This window comes from Tachysurus fulvidraco, chromosome 14, assembly GCF_022655615.1.
Source record: "Tachysurus fulvidraco isolate hzauxx_2018 chromosome 14, HZAU_PFXX_2.0, whole genome shotgun sequence".
In the NCBI taxonomy this organism is placed as follows: domain Eukaryota; kingdom Metazoa; phylum Chordata; class Actinopteri; order Siluriformes; family Bagridae; genus Tachysurus; species Tachysurus fulvidraco.
The window spans coordinates 14949693-14967674 of record NC_062531.1 but is presented as its reverse complement, the minus strand read 5'-3'; the positions used below and the strand labels follow the sequence as shown (position 1 = coordinate 14967674).

The window sequence follows — 17982 nt, the reverse complement described above, 5'->3', positions numbered from 1 at the left end:
CAGTGTCCCTATAGTAAGCAAAATAAGTTTTAAATAAAATGCAGAAGAACCAGTAACCAATATATAATCGTATTTTTATTATTATTTCAATTTATTTGTATAGCACTTTTCACATTGTCTCAAAGCAGCTTTACAGAAGAATAGAAGCAGAAGAGGAGAAAAAAGAATAAAAATAAATAAATGAATATATACATTTAAAGTTTAAAAATTAATTTAAAAATATTAATTTAAAAATTTAAAATACTATACATCTATCCCTACCCCTAATGAGCAAGCCAGAGGCGATGGCGGCAAGGAAAAACTCCCTAAGATGATATGAGGAAGAATCCTTGAGAGGAACCAGGCTCAGAAGGGAACCCATCCTCATTTGGGTGACACTCTACAGTAAATAATGTAATTGTAAATAATGTCCTTTCTACAACAGTTTATAATAGTGCAACCGAGAGATCCTGAGGATCTAATGGGTTATCGTACACTCTGAGTTCACCATGACCAACACAAATTCCTTCCTGTCCTTATTAGAATTCATAATAATTCATCAATATCATGATACATCAAAATAAAGGTTTAGGCAGTTGTAGCGATTCTATACAAGCCTGTTCTTGACAATAGTCGTGATTAGGAGATTGTTGTAAAACTATATTTACTTCTGTTTGGAGAAATATCATCAAGTCCTCTCAAACCTCATAAGAAAGCCATTTTGAACAAAGATAGCTGCCATTGTGTATTATATATGCAAATGTATTAAATTCAGTTGAAGTAAAAAATTATGCAGCAGCATACAGGCTCAAGTTTCTGCCCTTTTAAAATAGTGCGCGTCTTATGAGTCAGATGAATAACACTGATTTTGGCCTCAGATAAATTGCACCCACGCACACTAACTCCCAGCACCTACTCCCTCCCTCCACTCTGGCAAATGTGTATGTTCCAAGAGGAAATGCTTCATTTGCATCTGATGGCGGGTGCTATAACTGTTAAGGTCAACACTCCTTGCTGCATCTGAGCCAAAACCAAGGGCAGGTGGCCCGGTCATGAAGAGGATATACAAACCCACCTTACCCCATTCGCACAATGTAATTTCCTCATCTAATTCCAACAAGGTGACATCTATCTCAAACACCAGCACTTACGCCAATCAAATTAACTTTGTAAGTGACCAGCGGAGAACAAAATGAGATTCAGCATGAGTTTCAAGCTAAAAAACGCAAATATATTTAAATGCATTTCAAATCTTGAAAATATTTTCAAACAGTATAAAACACACTGGTTTGGGATTTCACCCAGCACTGGTATGCATGTGTCCTTGAGAGTGAGGCAGCTGAGTAAGCACATAACTAATATCAGTACAAGTGTTGACACTAAAGAGACAAGTGGATAGGAAACAAAATACACACTGTCCTATGAACACACAAAGAAAAAGAGAGTGTCAAGTCACACATCATTCACAAAAGGTCTAGTACAATATCAGAATATGAAATAATTTCCACCCACTTCCACAAGCAAAGGTTAAACCAGAGATCAGACTTTCAGAAGAAAAAAAAAAGAGCAGGCTTGCCGAAAGCGCAGACTCTTGCAACATTGGAAAATTGGAGCTGCTGATAGTATTTCAGAGCAACCTGGTCAGACTATTAGCAGTCCTAGAAATGGAACAGAACTCCTCAGATGGCTGTTATGAAATGAATACAGAGGTGATGAGTATATGCTCAGATAAAGCCTCCTCTTGTGGCACTTTGATCATTAATATGACAGAGCTCAAGGACAGGGTAGAGAGCACTGTAGGAGATGCACGAACATGCGGTTTCATCAAAGCTCACAGACAACATTTACATTTAAACCAACCATCTTAAATTGTAGAGAAACAGGAAAAATGAAATCAATAACATCAAGTAACCCAGAAGGTTTCACACATTATATCTTTAGTGTCAACTGAGTAAACAACAAAATTATTAGAATTATAAATTGTAGTTATAGGAAAACTGAGTTATAGGAAAAGGCAAGACAAGAACCTTTGCCTACAAACTGTTAAGATTTACAGTAGAAGGCAAACTGCATTTTCATCAAACTGAGTTTAAACATATTGATTTTACACAGCAGCTCATGTAGTACAGTTATATTCTCTCTGTTATAAGCAGTTTATTTTAATGAGTAAGTATAAAATTAGGGCACAATGAGGAGTAGTGGTTAAGGTTGTTCACTCAGGTGTTTTGATTCAGTTGAAAGGAAAGGGCTGAAAGGAAGCCTCTGTTGACCCTTTAGAGCATTTAACAGCTTAGATTGAGGTTGATTTGTATTCTGCATTACTTTAAAACAACTGCCAAAGAATAAATGTAAATCCGTACCACCAATCTGGCGGCCACTCCACAAGTTAAAGAGACTTGCCTCTTCCCATGGGGTATGTAAATGACTACAAAAACACAATGTCTATATTTCTTCTCTAGCCGTTTAGTAGTTTTAAACCATGTATATTTTAACATATAGCAAGTTTTTTATTTTTCATTCAAAAAGTCATCAAAGGCTGCTGACGGAACCAAGGCCGCACAGATCCAAAGGCATGTGTAGTGTTATAAAGGTATGGTACAAGAAGCTGCTTACAAAATGTCATTTGATCATGCGCTCATGCTGGCTGCTGCAGTATCTCCAACACCAATGTGTAAATGTACTCAGACTAAATGCTAGTTCTATTTTCCAACGCTCAGCACTCACTGCTGATTTTGTACTAAATCGTTTTAGTTTAAAAAGTCTCACCCAACAGGGACTTTCTAGTCCCTACAGTGAAGCCATGGGTAACCCGAAAGACAGTTTGGAGTCTGCTTCAGCTCAAGAGGGAGCGACAGAGGGAGTGAAGAGCAGAGCCCCCAAGTGAGATGCTGTGATGACACTCACCCTCATGTTTACACCCCACTGCTTAAGCCTCAGGGGGAAAGGGGGGAAAAAGTGCTTCCCATCTTCAGCAAGGCCTACCACACTGTTTAGCTAAACCTGCTGCTCTTGGTGGCATGCACACAAGAGAGAGAGCAAGAGAAAAAGAGTGCAAGAGAGCAAAAGAGAGCAAGAGCACAGAGAGGAAGAGGTAGAGAGAAAGAGTGAGAAAGCAAGGGGGTCCCCAGAGGGCTGAACAATCAGACAATTTCAAGATCACAAAGCATTAAACCAATCCCGGCAGGGTACACTAATTAAACAGCCGAGCCCGGCACCACCAACCAATCCCCACAGAGCAATTAAATCCATCCCCTCTAAAACACTGCGGAACCTGTCTGGGGAAAACTGCAAAGGAGAGAAGGAGAGAGACAGAGGAAGAAAAAAAATTATTCATCTAGAAAAAGAGAAGGATGCATTATACTATAAAAGGATTTGAATGGGAACATTTCAATTCACTGTTTCAGCCTGCTTTAATTTTTTAAATTCCAAAATGCCTGAACGATCCTTTTTTTGTAGGAGTGGGTTAAGGACATCACATTGCAAAACCAAGATTTAAATGATTATCCAAAATAACAACTTGTCAAATAACCCACAAGACCTGGAATGAAAGGGGGGCATTAGCCCTAAACTCTCTGTGTAAAAAGCAAATACCATGTGAAGATCAGTGACGCAAACATTAACCAAGAGACAGTGTACATCTATTGTTCTTTTGTTTACAAGTTAATATCAGTTGGTATAGATAGCGCTTCGGATTATCCCATGTTTACCTAAGCACAGATCTCTGTTTAATAATTCTACATTGTGATCAATACTCAACCTTGCAGTTAGACGGACTGACTAATAAGAATATGATTATGATACTGAGAATGTAATATTTGATGGTGGAAAGTGATAGAGTAACACTTAGAGTACCTGAGGCATTACATAGCTGTGTTTACTTTTTTCTTATACATACTTCTATTTTTTCCCCTAGGTATATTAGTGCTCTCCTTTATAAAAAGTAAATGTTGCCCTAAACCAAAAAACACTGGAGAGCCACAAAAGGGAACAAAAGGCCTCTTAATGTAGTGACGATGACATGTAACCAGTTACAATCTATGATGTTTTCAAGGTATTTTATACTACTTAAAAATGAAGTCTTCTAATTATGGTTAAGCAGCAATTATAACTTTCTCCACATAATTTAGTAGAATCAACTTCATCGCAAATCTTCCACACTAATGTGAGATCTTAGACTCATTTTATAGCAGAAATTGTGTATAAATATTAGCACAATTTATTAGCACAATTAGAATTTTAACACCCAGTGTACAATTTGTGAGCAACAATGGACTGGTGTAATTTATCAAGTGTTATTTATCAATGCTATATCATCGCATCTAGTCATCGCAACAGCCACTAGAATTAATATAATAAAATAATGTCAAGCTTTCATACAGCTGAAAATGAATAGTAAATAGTGAATAGGTACAAGAATAAACATTTATTTGCAATATTTGCGTTTCTCAACTAGCGAACAATTAATAGTGCTGCTGGTAGTTGATAAGACACAAAAACAACCACAAAATAATTTCACAAATAAATCTATATGGTCTATAATCAGATCTGGTGTTATCAGCTAAAATTGGGAAATGGTAATGTTCTCATACCGCATGTGTAATAGTTCGCATTCATATGTTACAATGATACTGAATAAAGGACAAATAAAGAAAAAGAAAAAAAAGGCTGAGCATATTATTAGGATCTCTAATAACTTAAATGCAATAAGAAAATGACCGTATAATAAAAATCTAGGCTGTGCTCAAATGAATGCTTCATTGATCTATTTTATGAGCGATAAGCATAAAATCACGAATTTGCATTCAAATACAAATACTATCCTCACTGCATAGATACAGACAAAACACTATGTGTGCACACACACAATCAAGGGGTCTCCTTTTATTCCTGAAGGGCAGAATGGACAATAGGGAACTGAATTACGTCAACAGAAGCACTGCCTGATACGAGATGGGCAGACAGCAGAGCAGGAGAATGGGGGAAGACAGAGAAAGAAGAATGGACGGATTCAATAAAAGCTCTCTAAAAAGCACAAGAAAGACGGGTCCTCAAATTTTCTGCCGTCAGACCGGCAAAACAAATAAAGAGGACTGCCATACTGGTACACAGCTCAATATGGCACATCGGGCCAAGCTTTGGATGTGTACAGGATAGAGGAGACATGGCTTAATGCTCATACAGATGAGCCATTAGCTATCTCTCTCTCTCTCTCTCTCTCTCTCTCTCTCTCTCTCTCTCTCTCTCTCTCTCTCTCTCTTCTTTTTTAAAGAAAGGTTTACAGAGACCACTGCTAGGTTGAAGAAGATGAGAAAAGCCAAGGTTCTTTCTCCTCTAACCTAATGCTTCCCCAAAGTTTTGTTAAAGCCTCGTTATTTACTCCTGCACTGAGCCCATAGTCATCCCCAGGAGCGTCAGAGAACAAGGTATTAATATGAAAATGCTGAGAGTTATTGCCATGAAGGACTGTGGTGCTTCAGTGCAGATCAATAGTGAAAAATTGAGGATCTATCCATATGGGACGTTGTTAGTGATTTTTCGAATGGGGATCTAACTTAAGCTGTAGGCATGCATCATGCTTATGCATCAAGTGCAGTGTTAAGCCAATGCTGTGTTAAAGTTCTCCCTCTCACACACTCACATACATACACAAACACACAGACAAACACAGCAAGGGTCAGTTCTAAAGCATGAAGGTCAACATAATGCTTCATCAGCTCAGACTTTCCTGCTTGTGCTTCTTGTCTGGGCCATGTTACTTTAGTTTAACACAAACAAACAGTCTGCTAATGCACCTGCAGATCACATCAAGCATGTTAGAAAGTGGATTTCTTTGTGTGGTGCATAAAACCATCATTATAAAAAAAAACGAGCAGAGGCGTATCAAAGCAGCCGTGTTTATCCTGGAACACTTGGTGTGAATGGAAGAAAATTACTCTGGACAGGTATGAAAAAAATCAATCCCCTGGAGGGTCACGGTGATTAAGTCGACGTTTTATGACAGAACTGTTCTCTCCTCTATGAATAGTTGCCCATCACAGCTTTAAAAAATACAGTTTATCCCTCCACACCTCATGCTGAATATCCGTTTTGAAGTCTCAAGCCCAAACCCTAGCAAGGAAAGTTAACCTGCTTAAAGCTGGAGTCAGTTTCACTTCTTCCCTAATGTTATCAGCAAAGCTGAAGAATGTGACTTCTGGATCTCACAACTCAATTCACCACAATGTCAAGGCTTTTTTCTTCCTCACAAGGGATTTAGAGCCAGTGAGAGAGTCTGTAATCATACAAGCATGGTGGATAAGACATTTTCCTCCATAACACATATCTGCAGATTAAAGCATCAACAGATAAGGATCTCTAATCTGTATTTTGACAATCAGCCATGCAAACCCATTCACTATTATGCAGTTATAATTAATAATATATATGGATAATCTGTGACTGGTTGCAGGGCCTGACTTTTGTGCATTAGTGTGTGAATTCTCAGAGGTCCTATTATGGAGCTGGTTCATCCTTCAAGACACTTTCCACTTACGGTTTTCTCTCAGCAAAAACACTGTTCCTTCCATCATTGTAAATCCTTTATTAACTGCCCAGCAGAATCTATCAAATCCCTACATAAGGTCACATTTGAAAAACAAGAAAGGCGACAATAAATGCAGATCTACTATGATGTGTACAAGTGTAGTGCAGAATTGAGTTGTCTTAACATTCAATTTGTTCCAACTGAGGAAAAGCTCTAACAACATGCTCATGGAAAGCAGTATGGTGGCACCATTTGATGATACTGTTACTGCCTGCTAGGGACTGAGTTGTGCAGAGTATCGCAACTCTTGTTTTTCTGACCTCATTCACACCTGAAAGTGACTGATCCATCGGATACAAGCAACATATTATAATGGCACAAGACTTTTTGCTGCCATACTACGGATGTCATAGTCACTCATCTCACTCATTTTCTACCGCTTATCCGAGGATGTCATACTACTATGTCAAATCTTTATCAGTCTATACAAGGTCACTATGTCTATTATTACTAGTACTATTACTATTCTCTAATTAATAAAGCAGTGTGTATCACATCAAATCATGCTTGTGTATGTTTATGCACAAGGACAATTAAAACATGAATGTACCACTCTGACGCTCCCACAAACACACATTTAAGCCTGTCATTGTGAAGCGCATGACATCCACACACAGACACACACAGCCACACATGCAGAATTACAGTGCAATCACATTAATAAGATCCTATCATTAACGAATGAATATTTATATGATCATTAAAAATCTTGATTTTGTTCATTTTCTTATTTCTATTCTATTTTGAATGAATAATTAAGCATATTTGATAAAACCGACACTTGCCATGTACCATCAAGTACAATAGCTGAGACAGATCATTACATATAGACTCATCCCTACGTTACCCTGAAACAGTCTTTAATCAGTATCTGGAGGAGGCACCAAATATTAGAGTGAGGAAGGTTTGCATTACACATCCAAACTCATTTTAATCATGCAGATTTTTATTCTGGACTATTATAATATACAGCAGAAAGACGTGAATAAGCCTGTTTTCCTACTAGCTGGGACCGAGACCCTCTTGACTGGCCCTTTTAGACGGGTGCCCATGGTATTGCCATCTGGCTGGTGTGAATGATTACCAAGGCAACGGCCAAGTGACCTGAGACCAGCAGGAACCAAGGTCACAGAACCTGCTCACTTTCCGTTCTGTGTCATCTTGCTTATGCCTAGGAGGACATCTCAGTAAGAATATGCTTAAAAGTGAAAAGATTTCTTCACACTCACTTTAGGCAATAAAACCTTGCTAACCAGCAACAAGAGCCTAGTTGTGTGCTCATGCTGTTGTTTTTTTATTAGAAATCTCAAAGAGCATTTTGTATTCAGAATATTTTTCAAAAAGATCAAGTCTTGTAATACAGGGCAAATTATGGAAACACCCTTGAGATGTAACAGCAACACAGCAGTTGGCTTTTAACTTATTATAATTGGAGGGCAACCATCCCGACACCCAGGACACATAGATCCCAGACACAAATATCATCTGACATGGCCATATGCAATGCTGCAGACCAACACAGACAAAAGAGGGTAATAAATCAACTGTCAGCCATGGATCCCCCACATATCCCCTACTGGTCGATGCAAGTAGACTTTTCCACCCAAGGGGTCTAAGGTTAAAGCACAACAACTGACGAGAAAGACAATATAAGATTTTTGAGGAAGACAGGACTGTAATCTGAGCTTGTCTATAGATTTTTGATGCAAACAAATTGTCAATGTGACTCACTTCTATTGTTTCATAGGTCTCTCAGATATGTTTTTTCTCTCCAATGTTTCATGGTCTATATTTAAGGCTCATGCATAGATATCTGTGAAGTTCAAGTTCATAGGCAGGTGAGGGTTCAAAGTAGACACAGTGGCCATGGCATCCACCAAGAGAAATATGAATAAAAAATAATAAAGTTAAAGCACAACAATGTCCTCCTGTTATAACTCTACTTGGTTTGTTTAGCAGAAAGTCTATGACATTAACAGCAATGGTTTGAAATTGACTTAAAGTTTATCACATTTATTTAGCACAAATTTTTTAGATTAGATTCAACTTTATTGTCATTACACATGTACAAGTACAAGGCAACGAAATGAATAAAAATGTATCTATAACTTAGCCAAGTTCATTCTATTTTGAACTTATTTTTCCAGGTTATTCCTCAAACACATTCACTGGGTAATTTTGCGCTCGGATAACTCTGCAACTACAGCAGGCTGTGTGAGATCTGCAGTTTGACATCTATTATCCTTGCATGTGTGGTATTAAAGGGTATGAATGAAAGAGAATAAGAACCAATGCAAGACAACAACAATATAATATTCATAATCCTTTGTCAAAACACATTAGAATAGTAAAATATGACACCTGGATGTGCTGTGTGTTAAACACTCATCTGAGCCAAGCAAATGTCTGATATCCAAGAAATGTGTTATATATAGAATTACATATAAAAATGCACCAGCTCATTCAGAATAGTCATATATTGTGTCAGTATAGGCTGGGGTGTTGACTGTATGTATGTGTAAATACAAACTCATATGATAAAAAGATAAATGAAGGATGCTGACAGCGCTTTCGGTAAATGCATTCAGATTGCCTTGAATTGTCATCGAGTGCAGGTGAACACATCAATAAGCCAGACCAGGTGTGACCCAGACTAACTCCCAGAACAAAGTAATGCCTTAAGTTTCACATGTGCTTTCTTAACAGAGAGAGAGAGAGAGAGAGAGAGAGAGAGAGAGAGAGAGAGAGAGAGAGAGAGAGAGAGAGAGAGAGAGAAAGAGAGAGAGAGAATTTGCACACAATTAGGAAGTAAGTATTATGGTAACATACAGGTGAAAACATGCAGTGTGGTAAATTGGCCACCACTGCTTACATTTCCAACACCAAGTGTGTTCAATTTAAAAATGAGGTTTGTCTTTGCTGTGTAGTTAAAAATGTCAAAAACTTCACATTGAACTTTCTAACATCAAATTCCATGTTTGAAATACTGTCTTGCAGTGACCTGGAGTTTGTGATACTAGTGTGTTTCAGTGTGTTACAGTGTGTACAGTCCATCGTAGGTGTGTTACAGTGTGTTACAGTGTGTCCAGTCCATTGTAAGTGTGTTACAGTATGTTACAGTGTGTACAGTCAGTTGTAGTTGTGTTACAGTGTGTTACAGCGTATTACAGTGTGTCCAGTCCATTTTAGGTGTGTTAGTGTGTTACAGTGTGTACAGTCAATTGTAGTTGCGTTACAGTGTGTTAAAGTGTGTACAGTCCATTTTAGGTGTGTTAGTGTGTTACAGTGTGTCACAGTGTGTCCAGTCCATTGTGGTTGTGTTACAGTGTGTTAAAGTGTGTTAAAGTGTGTTCAGTGTGTACAGTCCTTTTTAGGTGTGTTACAGTGTGTTACAGTGTGTCCAATCCATTGTAGGTGTGTTACAGTGTATTACAGTGTGTCCAGTCCATGTTAGGTGTGTTAGTGTGTTACAGTGTGTACAGTCAATTGTAGTTGTGTTACAGTGTGTTAAAGTGTGTACAGTCCATTTTAGGTGTGTTAGTGTGTTACAGTGAGTTACAGTGTGTTAAAGTGTGTTCAGTGTGTACAGTCCTTTTTAGGTGTGTTACAGTGAGTTACAGTGTGTTAAAGTGTGTTCAGTGTGTACAGTCCTTTTTAGGTGTGTTACAGTGTGTTACAGTGTGTCCAGTCCATTGTAGTTGTGTTACAGTATCAGTGCTCCTCACTGTACGGGATCTCCGTGTAAAAGACATTCGCTCTTTATACAAATCAATATCAGTGTCGGACACGAAAACATAACGTCGCACCAGTGTATATACGTCTGAACAAACTAAAACCGCTGCACTGCTTCCATCAAAACATTTAAACCCATCGGTGTCTCTGAGCGACTCCGAGTACGCGCGCGCGCGCGCACACACACACACACACAAACACACACACACACACACACACACACACACACACACACAGACACACACACACACACACACACACAGACACACACACACACACACACACACACACACACACACACACACAGACACACACACACACACACACACACACACACACACAGACACACACACACACACACAGACACACACACACAGACACACACACACACACACACACACACATACACACGCACACACACACATACACACACACCTACGGCCACACACCGCGGCGCAAAACGCGATTCCTCTCCGGTTCGGTTTTTTCCTCCACGCGCCCGTCATTTCTCATGTTACAGGACATCAATCACGCGCCTCAGACGGTGCCCTTGCGCCGGCCCAGGCTGATTTACAAACATTAGCAGGGAATGCAATTACACAGTCCTTGGCCGAGCATGGCTCACAATGCGGGGGGAAAAGCAGGCGGACATAAAAACACGTTTTAGGTTTTGCAAGCTGCCACACGGCGATAAAATCACAGTAGTTTGCGCCGCGTGATTGCATTAAAACGCAACATCGGGACTCGTGACGAAACCTTTTGTCTCTGGTCGAGCGGTGACCGCATTATTTACGCAGAAAAAACCTAAAGTGACTGCGTAGAAGCTATAAACCAGTATTATGGTAAAGAAAATAATCAGCGTGGCGGAAAACCACTTTTATCATCTAAAACAATAAGGATGAGGTTCTTTAAAATAGACTGGATTCTGTCTCTTATAACCCAAAACAGGATTTTAGCTGGATGATAATTAACATATTCAAAGTTACTCTATTTGCAAACATAACAAAATATTATGCATAAGGTAGCATAACAAATAAACAAAAAAAAAGCTCAATGGAAGAACTTTTCCTAACATTCATAGTGAGGCTGCACATCACAAGCTGAAATAAATACAAACATGCAGCATTAAAGCACGAGCGTGTTGCTTTACCATGCAATAACATCTCCTATATGATCCTGACCATGCAATAACATCTCCTATATGATCCTGACCATGCAATAACATCTCCTTAATGATCCTGAAAATGCAATAACATATATGATCCTGACCATGCAATAACATCTCCAATATGATCCTAACCATGCAATAGCATCTCCTATATGATGCTGACCATGCAATAACATCTCCTATATGATCCTGACCATGCAATAACATCTCCTATATGATATAAACATCAATGAACAAGAAACAGTTACAGACATCATGTCATATCACACGCACGCGGATCTGTCACGTCACCTCGGAAACATCCGAATAAACGCCTTTTAAAAAGTTAAGTGCACACACCAAGACTCGCGAGAGCATTAAAAGTTTCTATGCCGGAGACCGACAGACGATAAGCGGAGGATATGTTGAGGTAAGAAGCGAGAAATGCAGGTAAAAGCGGTGGATGTAGAGCGACACCGCGCTGCGCTCCGCTCCGCTCCGCCACTGATCAATGATTGAACCGAACAAAGGCAGAACGATCAATTTCTAATAACTATCAATGCAACGGCTTTGGTTTCGCCGCAAAAAGTCTCCACGAAACAAAATGTAATTCTTTGCATCGTGTAATATACAGTAAACTGTTTACTGCAGTGAGGTGAGAGACATGACCTACCTGCAGCCGCCGTAGATCAAATTTCTTCCAATATTGAAACATCGATCCCACATCGGCGGCCATCTTGGGGTATATTGAGGAGATTTTTTTTGCACCGGCTACAATAAATATATGGGCTGGATTCCCCTCGTTAAGCAACGTTGACGCTCCTCCGCGTAAAAAAAAAAGGTAATGAAAATAGCAGCGCCCCTAAAAACTTAACGCTGCTGACTGAAGGAGAAAGCGACTGGACGACACATCGTGGATTTAGAAAAGTAGAAGAAAACGCATTCGGTGCGGTCCAGGGATTAACTGGCCAAGTGCACTTGGTTCTGCTTCGGGAAAGTTATCGATAATGACGTAACGCGCTGATCGATATCGTCTGCTATCGAAAAGGAGACAACGGAATAATGAACGTGTTAGATTTTGTGCTTAAAAGGAAAAGACACGTCACATAATTGGTGCTGTTAATAGTTTTAATGGTGATCTTTAAACATCTCAACATAGTTTAACTAAAACATGAACAAGTACAAACTTCAAATAGAAACCAAACTGTGTTTATTAGAATAAACATAAATGAATTATTGGAATAAACATAACTGAAAAGGCGACCAGCAAAACGTTAAATGACTTCTATAGTCTTATTTCAACAAAAATAACTGTAAAGACAAGCCTTACACTTTGTCGTTTGCGTTGTATGTCGTTTTGCGTTGTATGTGCTGTGCGAAAAAAGCTTACTTTTGAAGAAAAAAAAATGGGGATAATAATAATAATAATAATAATAATAATAATAATAATAATAATAATAATAACAATGATAATAATAATAACAACAACAACAATACTAATACTACTACTACTACTAATAATAATAATAATAATAATAATAATAATAATAAATAGTAGTAATAATAGTAAACAACAGTTTTAATCCAAAATTCAGCTATGTTGTTTCACATATACATACTGTATACAGATTAAGAATATTTATATTTATTAAAATAGAAGTTATTATTAGAAAGAAAAGTTCTGCTTTGTTACTATGAATCTATAAATTATTGGTTGTGGAATATGATTCACTATTTTAAAACTGTCTATCACTTTTTTACATATTTATTGCAATTTCACTTTTGCTATTGCTATTTTTCACTTATTATTAATATGTATGTTCACATTGTCGGTCGTTTCCATCATTTGAAATGCAAGAGCATTTTTCATAAATTCTCAACATCACTTGCTCCCTCTTGTGGAAGACCTTTTTGTGGACTGTTAAAATATATCAGTATCTTGCTTCCTAAAAATGAGAACTGTCAAGACAGTAAAATAGCTTTCTAAAAGACCTGGAAGAGACTGCATGTCACTACCCATATGACATTTTAGAGATTTTAAAAAGCTAGCAGATTCTCAGCACACATTATTAGAGGAAAGATTTCACTCAAATATGCACAGCATTGTATTGTTTTTTTTGTTGTTGTTTTTAAAAAGGCAGTTACAAATTGATTTAATCATTCTGAGATAATATTCAGTTCTTACAGTTAAACATTTTGAAATCATAGGTTGTGAGAAATTACAATGGGAACACATCTGTCATTTTTCTTTTTGTTATTAATGCCAATCTGGGCCGAGGAGTCAACTGTTTCTTTAGCTTGAAATGCTAAATACACTTTATAAACCCCCTAAGGGACATATTATAGGGGCTTATTAAAAGTTTCAGTTTTATTGCCTTTTATTTATGGCTTCAGGGGGAATACACTGCATCAGTCTCATAAGAAGGCAATAATGTATCCTGTTTTCATAGGGTTCATTGTTAAATTTGAAATTTAAATAAGTGTTGATATGCAAGCAGGATGCATCCGTGCATATTACTTTTGTTCAGATGTAAATGTGGAAATATTTTGAAGGTGCTTTTTCCACCACCCCCATATCATTTGTGGAGAACAGTACAACAATGAGAGTTGTAAATTTTCACAGATTTCTGGGAAGTGTTGCGGCCTGCTTACTTAGAAAACAAGGACTCATGGTGATATGAAATAGTTGATCATTCTAAATAGATTTTAATTACTGCCCATTTTGTCACATATTACACTGACAAGCCAATTAAATATTTACAATTCTAATGGAACGGTTTCTTTTCTAATGAGGAAAATATGTGGACATTAAACTATAACTGTACAACCCATTCTTGGCTTATGTCTTGAGTCCAAAAGGCATTAAACAGGTGTGTGTTGCATTCATCTGAAGATAGCTAAACTAACAGATGTCAGTGTAAATCACATTGTCAGCTCATTCACCTCAACCATACATTTATATAAAACTTCTTACAGGCTTCAAGTTATCTGTGATATATAATAATCTGTACTTGATTTCCTGTAAATGTAGAACAACAGATCAATGAAAACTAAATGCCTTAAACAGGCTTTAAATACTTTCTCTTCCTCTTTAAAAACCTCTTCTCAGCTAGTTTATCAGGTCAATAGAATTTACAAGGCATTGGCTGCTATATGAATAGCCTTAAACATTACCTACATGGCTGTTGAAAAGAGTACATTTCACATTCTGTACATTTTATGGTTTTATCCGAAACCTGTACCATTTAATCCTTAACCATCAAACCCACTTTATCAGGGTAACAGTGGGTCCAAGGAACAATTCCAACTCCAAGAGCACAGAGCAAGGATACAGACTAAATAACATATTAGCTTATCAAACTGTATCATATTCCTTTTCAAACAGTGGGTGGAAAACTAAAGAACTTGGAGGAAATCCACACAGATATAGAGAGCACATGTAGAGAAACTCCAGACAGAAACCTATGCTCAGAAATGAACTGTGAGTTATGATGAGCTGTGAGGTGAACTGTATGACCACGGGGTATGTTGAGTTGTGAACATCATAACAGTACACTTTCTCTTATTTTAAATGTGACAGATAAAGATGTTGGGGAAATCTTTTTCACTGTAATGCTGTGATAGTATTCTTGCTTTGTATTTCATAAGAACTCTAACCACTTATTGTGTGTTAATCTATTGGGTGATATGACATGCATATTTCCTCAGATCCCAGTTTTATTTGGCAGGTAGAAAATGTTCAGAGAGAGGGAATCACCAGCATAGACATTAAGTTTTTTTTAAGAAAGATTACAGGAATGTGTACAAGTGTCTAGATGACATGAGAAAAAGTCACATCTCAGATTCTTAGAGTTATACTTTCATACTGCATACAGAATAAAACAGAATAAACATTCAGTCATTGAAATACTCTTAAGACTTTTATTTTTACATAATTTTGAAGTATACAAGATATCCAGCTCAGATCTTAGTGTGGTGATGGGAAAAATGCTAAAGCAGATTTGTCATTGGGCCATATAATCAATTAAAATGCTAATTACTATATAAAACACAATTGTATGATCTATTTCATCTAATGTCATGATTTCTTATCTGACCCTCTCCCTTTTTCTACAGACACACTGAAGGGGTTATTAAATGTATACAATTGTCTACTGGAAATATACATATAAAATACATTTTACATTTGATTTGATTTGATTTGATACATTGTCTATAAGTCACATAGTTTGTTGAATCGCCTTTTGCTTTGATTACAGCAAGCATTCTCCATGGCATCGTTTCGATGAGCTTATGCAATATCACAAAATTTATGATTTATGGGAGAATCAGCCCACTGCATAAAGTCTTCTCCAACACATCCCAAAGATTCTAAATGGGGTTAAGGTCTGGACAGTGTGGAGGCCAATCCATGATTGAAAATAGAGATCTCATGCTCCCTAAACCACTCTTTCACAATTTGAGCCCAATGAATCCTGCCATTGTCATTTTGAAATACACCTGTGACGTCAGGGAAGAAAAAAAATCAAGTGATGGAAAATCATGGTCATTCAGTATCTTCAGGAAGTCAGTTAACCTCATTTTTTGGGCAAATAATGTTGCTGAATTGAGACCTGACCAACTGAAGAAACCTCAGATCATAACACTGCCTCCAGGGGCTTGTATGGTAGGCATCAGGCATGATGGGAACATCAGTTCATCTCCCTCTCTTCTTACCCTGATTATAAACATAGCCATGAGTGCTACTGTTGTTCATTTAAGATTTGATTTCAGCAATGTGACACAACCACAGGATATGTCTTCCAATTTCTTAGTTGTTTAAGAAATGAGAGGCTACTCACTGCATCAATTAGGAAGATGTATATATAAAATTCATTTATTTATTGTCACAAAGAAGCTTTACAGAAATATAAAAATTACAAAGTTCAAATTCCAAATTCATATTTATTTCTAATGAGCAAGCCAGGGGCAAATATGGCAAGAAAAAAACTCTCTGAGTCAATATGAGGAAACTCTCTTAGACAGTATGAGCAACTGGTAAGTATGAACATCAGCATAATATCTGAGTTCATTATAGTTTAATATAAATTCCTTCCTGATGAAGCCGTCAAATGTTCAATGTTGGAAACCCAAGTGCAAATCCGACTTTGTCAAAAACCACTGCCATGGTCTTCAAGTGGTTCTATCTACAGCAGCCTCATGTATCTTCAGGCTGTCCATGTAGGGCCATCCTCTCATCCTGAGCACCTCCAAGTCATGAGACTCCAATTAGAAGAAGGGTATCAGGATGGATCAAGCAGATCCATATAAAGTACAGAAATAAATATTAGATAGGTCATGTTTAATTTCTATTAGGGCCTTTGCACTGACTGGTGCGAAACCCATTGTTTTTGCTCGTGTTTATTTATTTGTTTGTTTGTTTGTTTGTTTGTTTTTAATGTGGTTGTTTTTTTGTTTTTTTTGCCTTTTTTTTTGCCTTTTTTTCTGCCTGTTGGTGGCCCCAGGAAGTGTGTCAGTCACAACAGTTGCTTGTGGTGAACTTTTAAATACTCCTCCTAGGACATTCATGCAATTGACACCAAAAGTGGTCAACATGATGCCGAGACGTTGCACTTGCTAAATTCCGAAGGGATTTTTGATATCTCGAACGGTGCTGCCATGGCGAGGCGACTAAGTTATGGCGAATTCAGAGAAACAGGAAGTGTCTTCTATCTAAGCTAAAAAATGTCTTATTGTGATGACACACGGTGTTTATGTTCAGCCAAGGATTCCGATCGCATCGATGTGCTTATTGTGAGTCCTGGGTATAGCGCCACCAACAGGCCCCAGGAAGACAAAGGTGTCAGACAAAGGTGTGTCTCTTAAGTGGCTCATTAGCACCCCCTTTTGTCTAAAATGTGGGGTTTCATTTGCCTACAGTCCCCAAATGGGTCAGTAACAACATAAAATAGTCCACTGATATTTACCCACTTCATGCACTTGCCCACCGTGCATTGTTTTCTGGGAGGCACCGTATAGCGATAAAAAAAACATGCGAGGGCCTGCCATCGCTGCTTGCAGCTATATTTTGACATTTATTTCTTCTTTTAGGACTGCAACAAAAAACAATGGAAATATCAGCAAACTAGCAAATATCTTACAAATGTCATACTATTTATGAGCAGTTATTGTAATTATCTGTGACAACGTTTAGCTCATGTATCATGGTGTTAATTGAAATGGAAATAGTCCTTTTTAAATTGGGCTAAAAAGATTACTACAAAGTCATTTTTACCCAGAGGGGCAAATTATATTTTATCAGCCTGCCTGTTTTTTTTTTTTTTAACAGACAGCATTGGCTGACTAAAGTTGTAAGAATGTAATTATGTAATTTGGGGTAAGTGAGGATCAGGGCCTTTTCGGCATTAGAAAGCAGGCAAAGGAGTTTTATTTTCCATTAGCACATCTTAAAAAAGTTTCTTTGTGCTGAGTTTTGTTATACATGGTTTTAAATCAAATCATATTTTATCATTCTTTTAATTTTTTTAATTATAGTAACACT

The 17982-nt window shown here is 37.6% G+C and overlaps 1 protein-coding gene across 4 annotated transcripts in view; it reads right to left on the bottom strand.

Annotated features, from left to right (window-relative positions):
- Positions 1-12516, bottom strand: part of cux2b (cut-like homeobox 2b) — a 106377-nt gene extending 93861 nt beyond the window's left edge. For 3 of the 4 annotated variants that reach the window (XM_027167465.2, XM_027167468.2, XM_027167466.2), the window contains exon 1: positions 12115-12516. In XM_027167465.2, coding sequence (XP_027023266.1) covers positions 12115-12167 — 53 coding nt within the window. In that variant the 5' untranslated portion in view covers positions 12168-12516. Of the gene's footprint in view, positions 1-2883; positions 3123-12114 lie in introns of those variants that run through there. The other variant, XM_027167467.2, reaches the window with a different exon arrangement.
- Positions 12517-17982: the final 5466 nt, after the last annotated feature.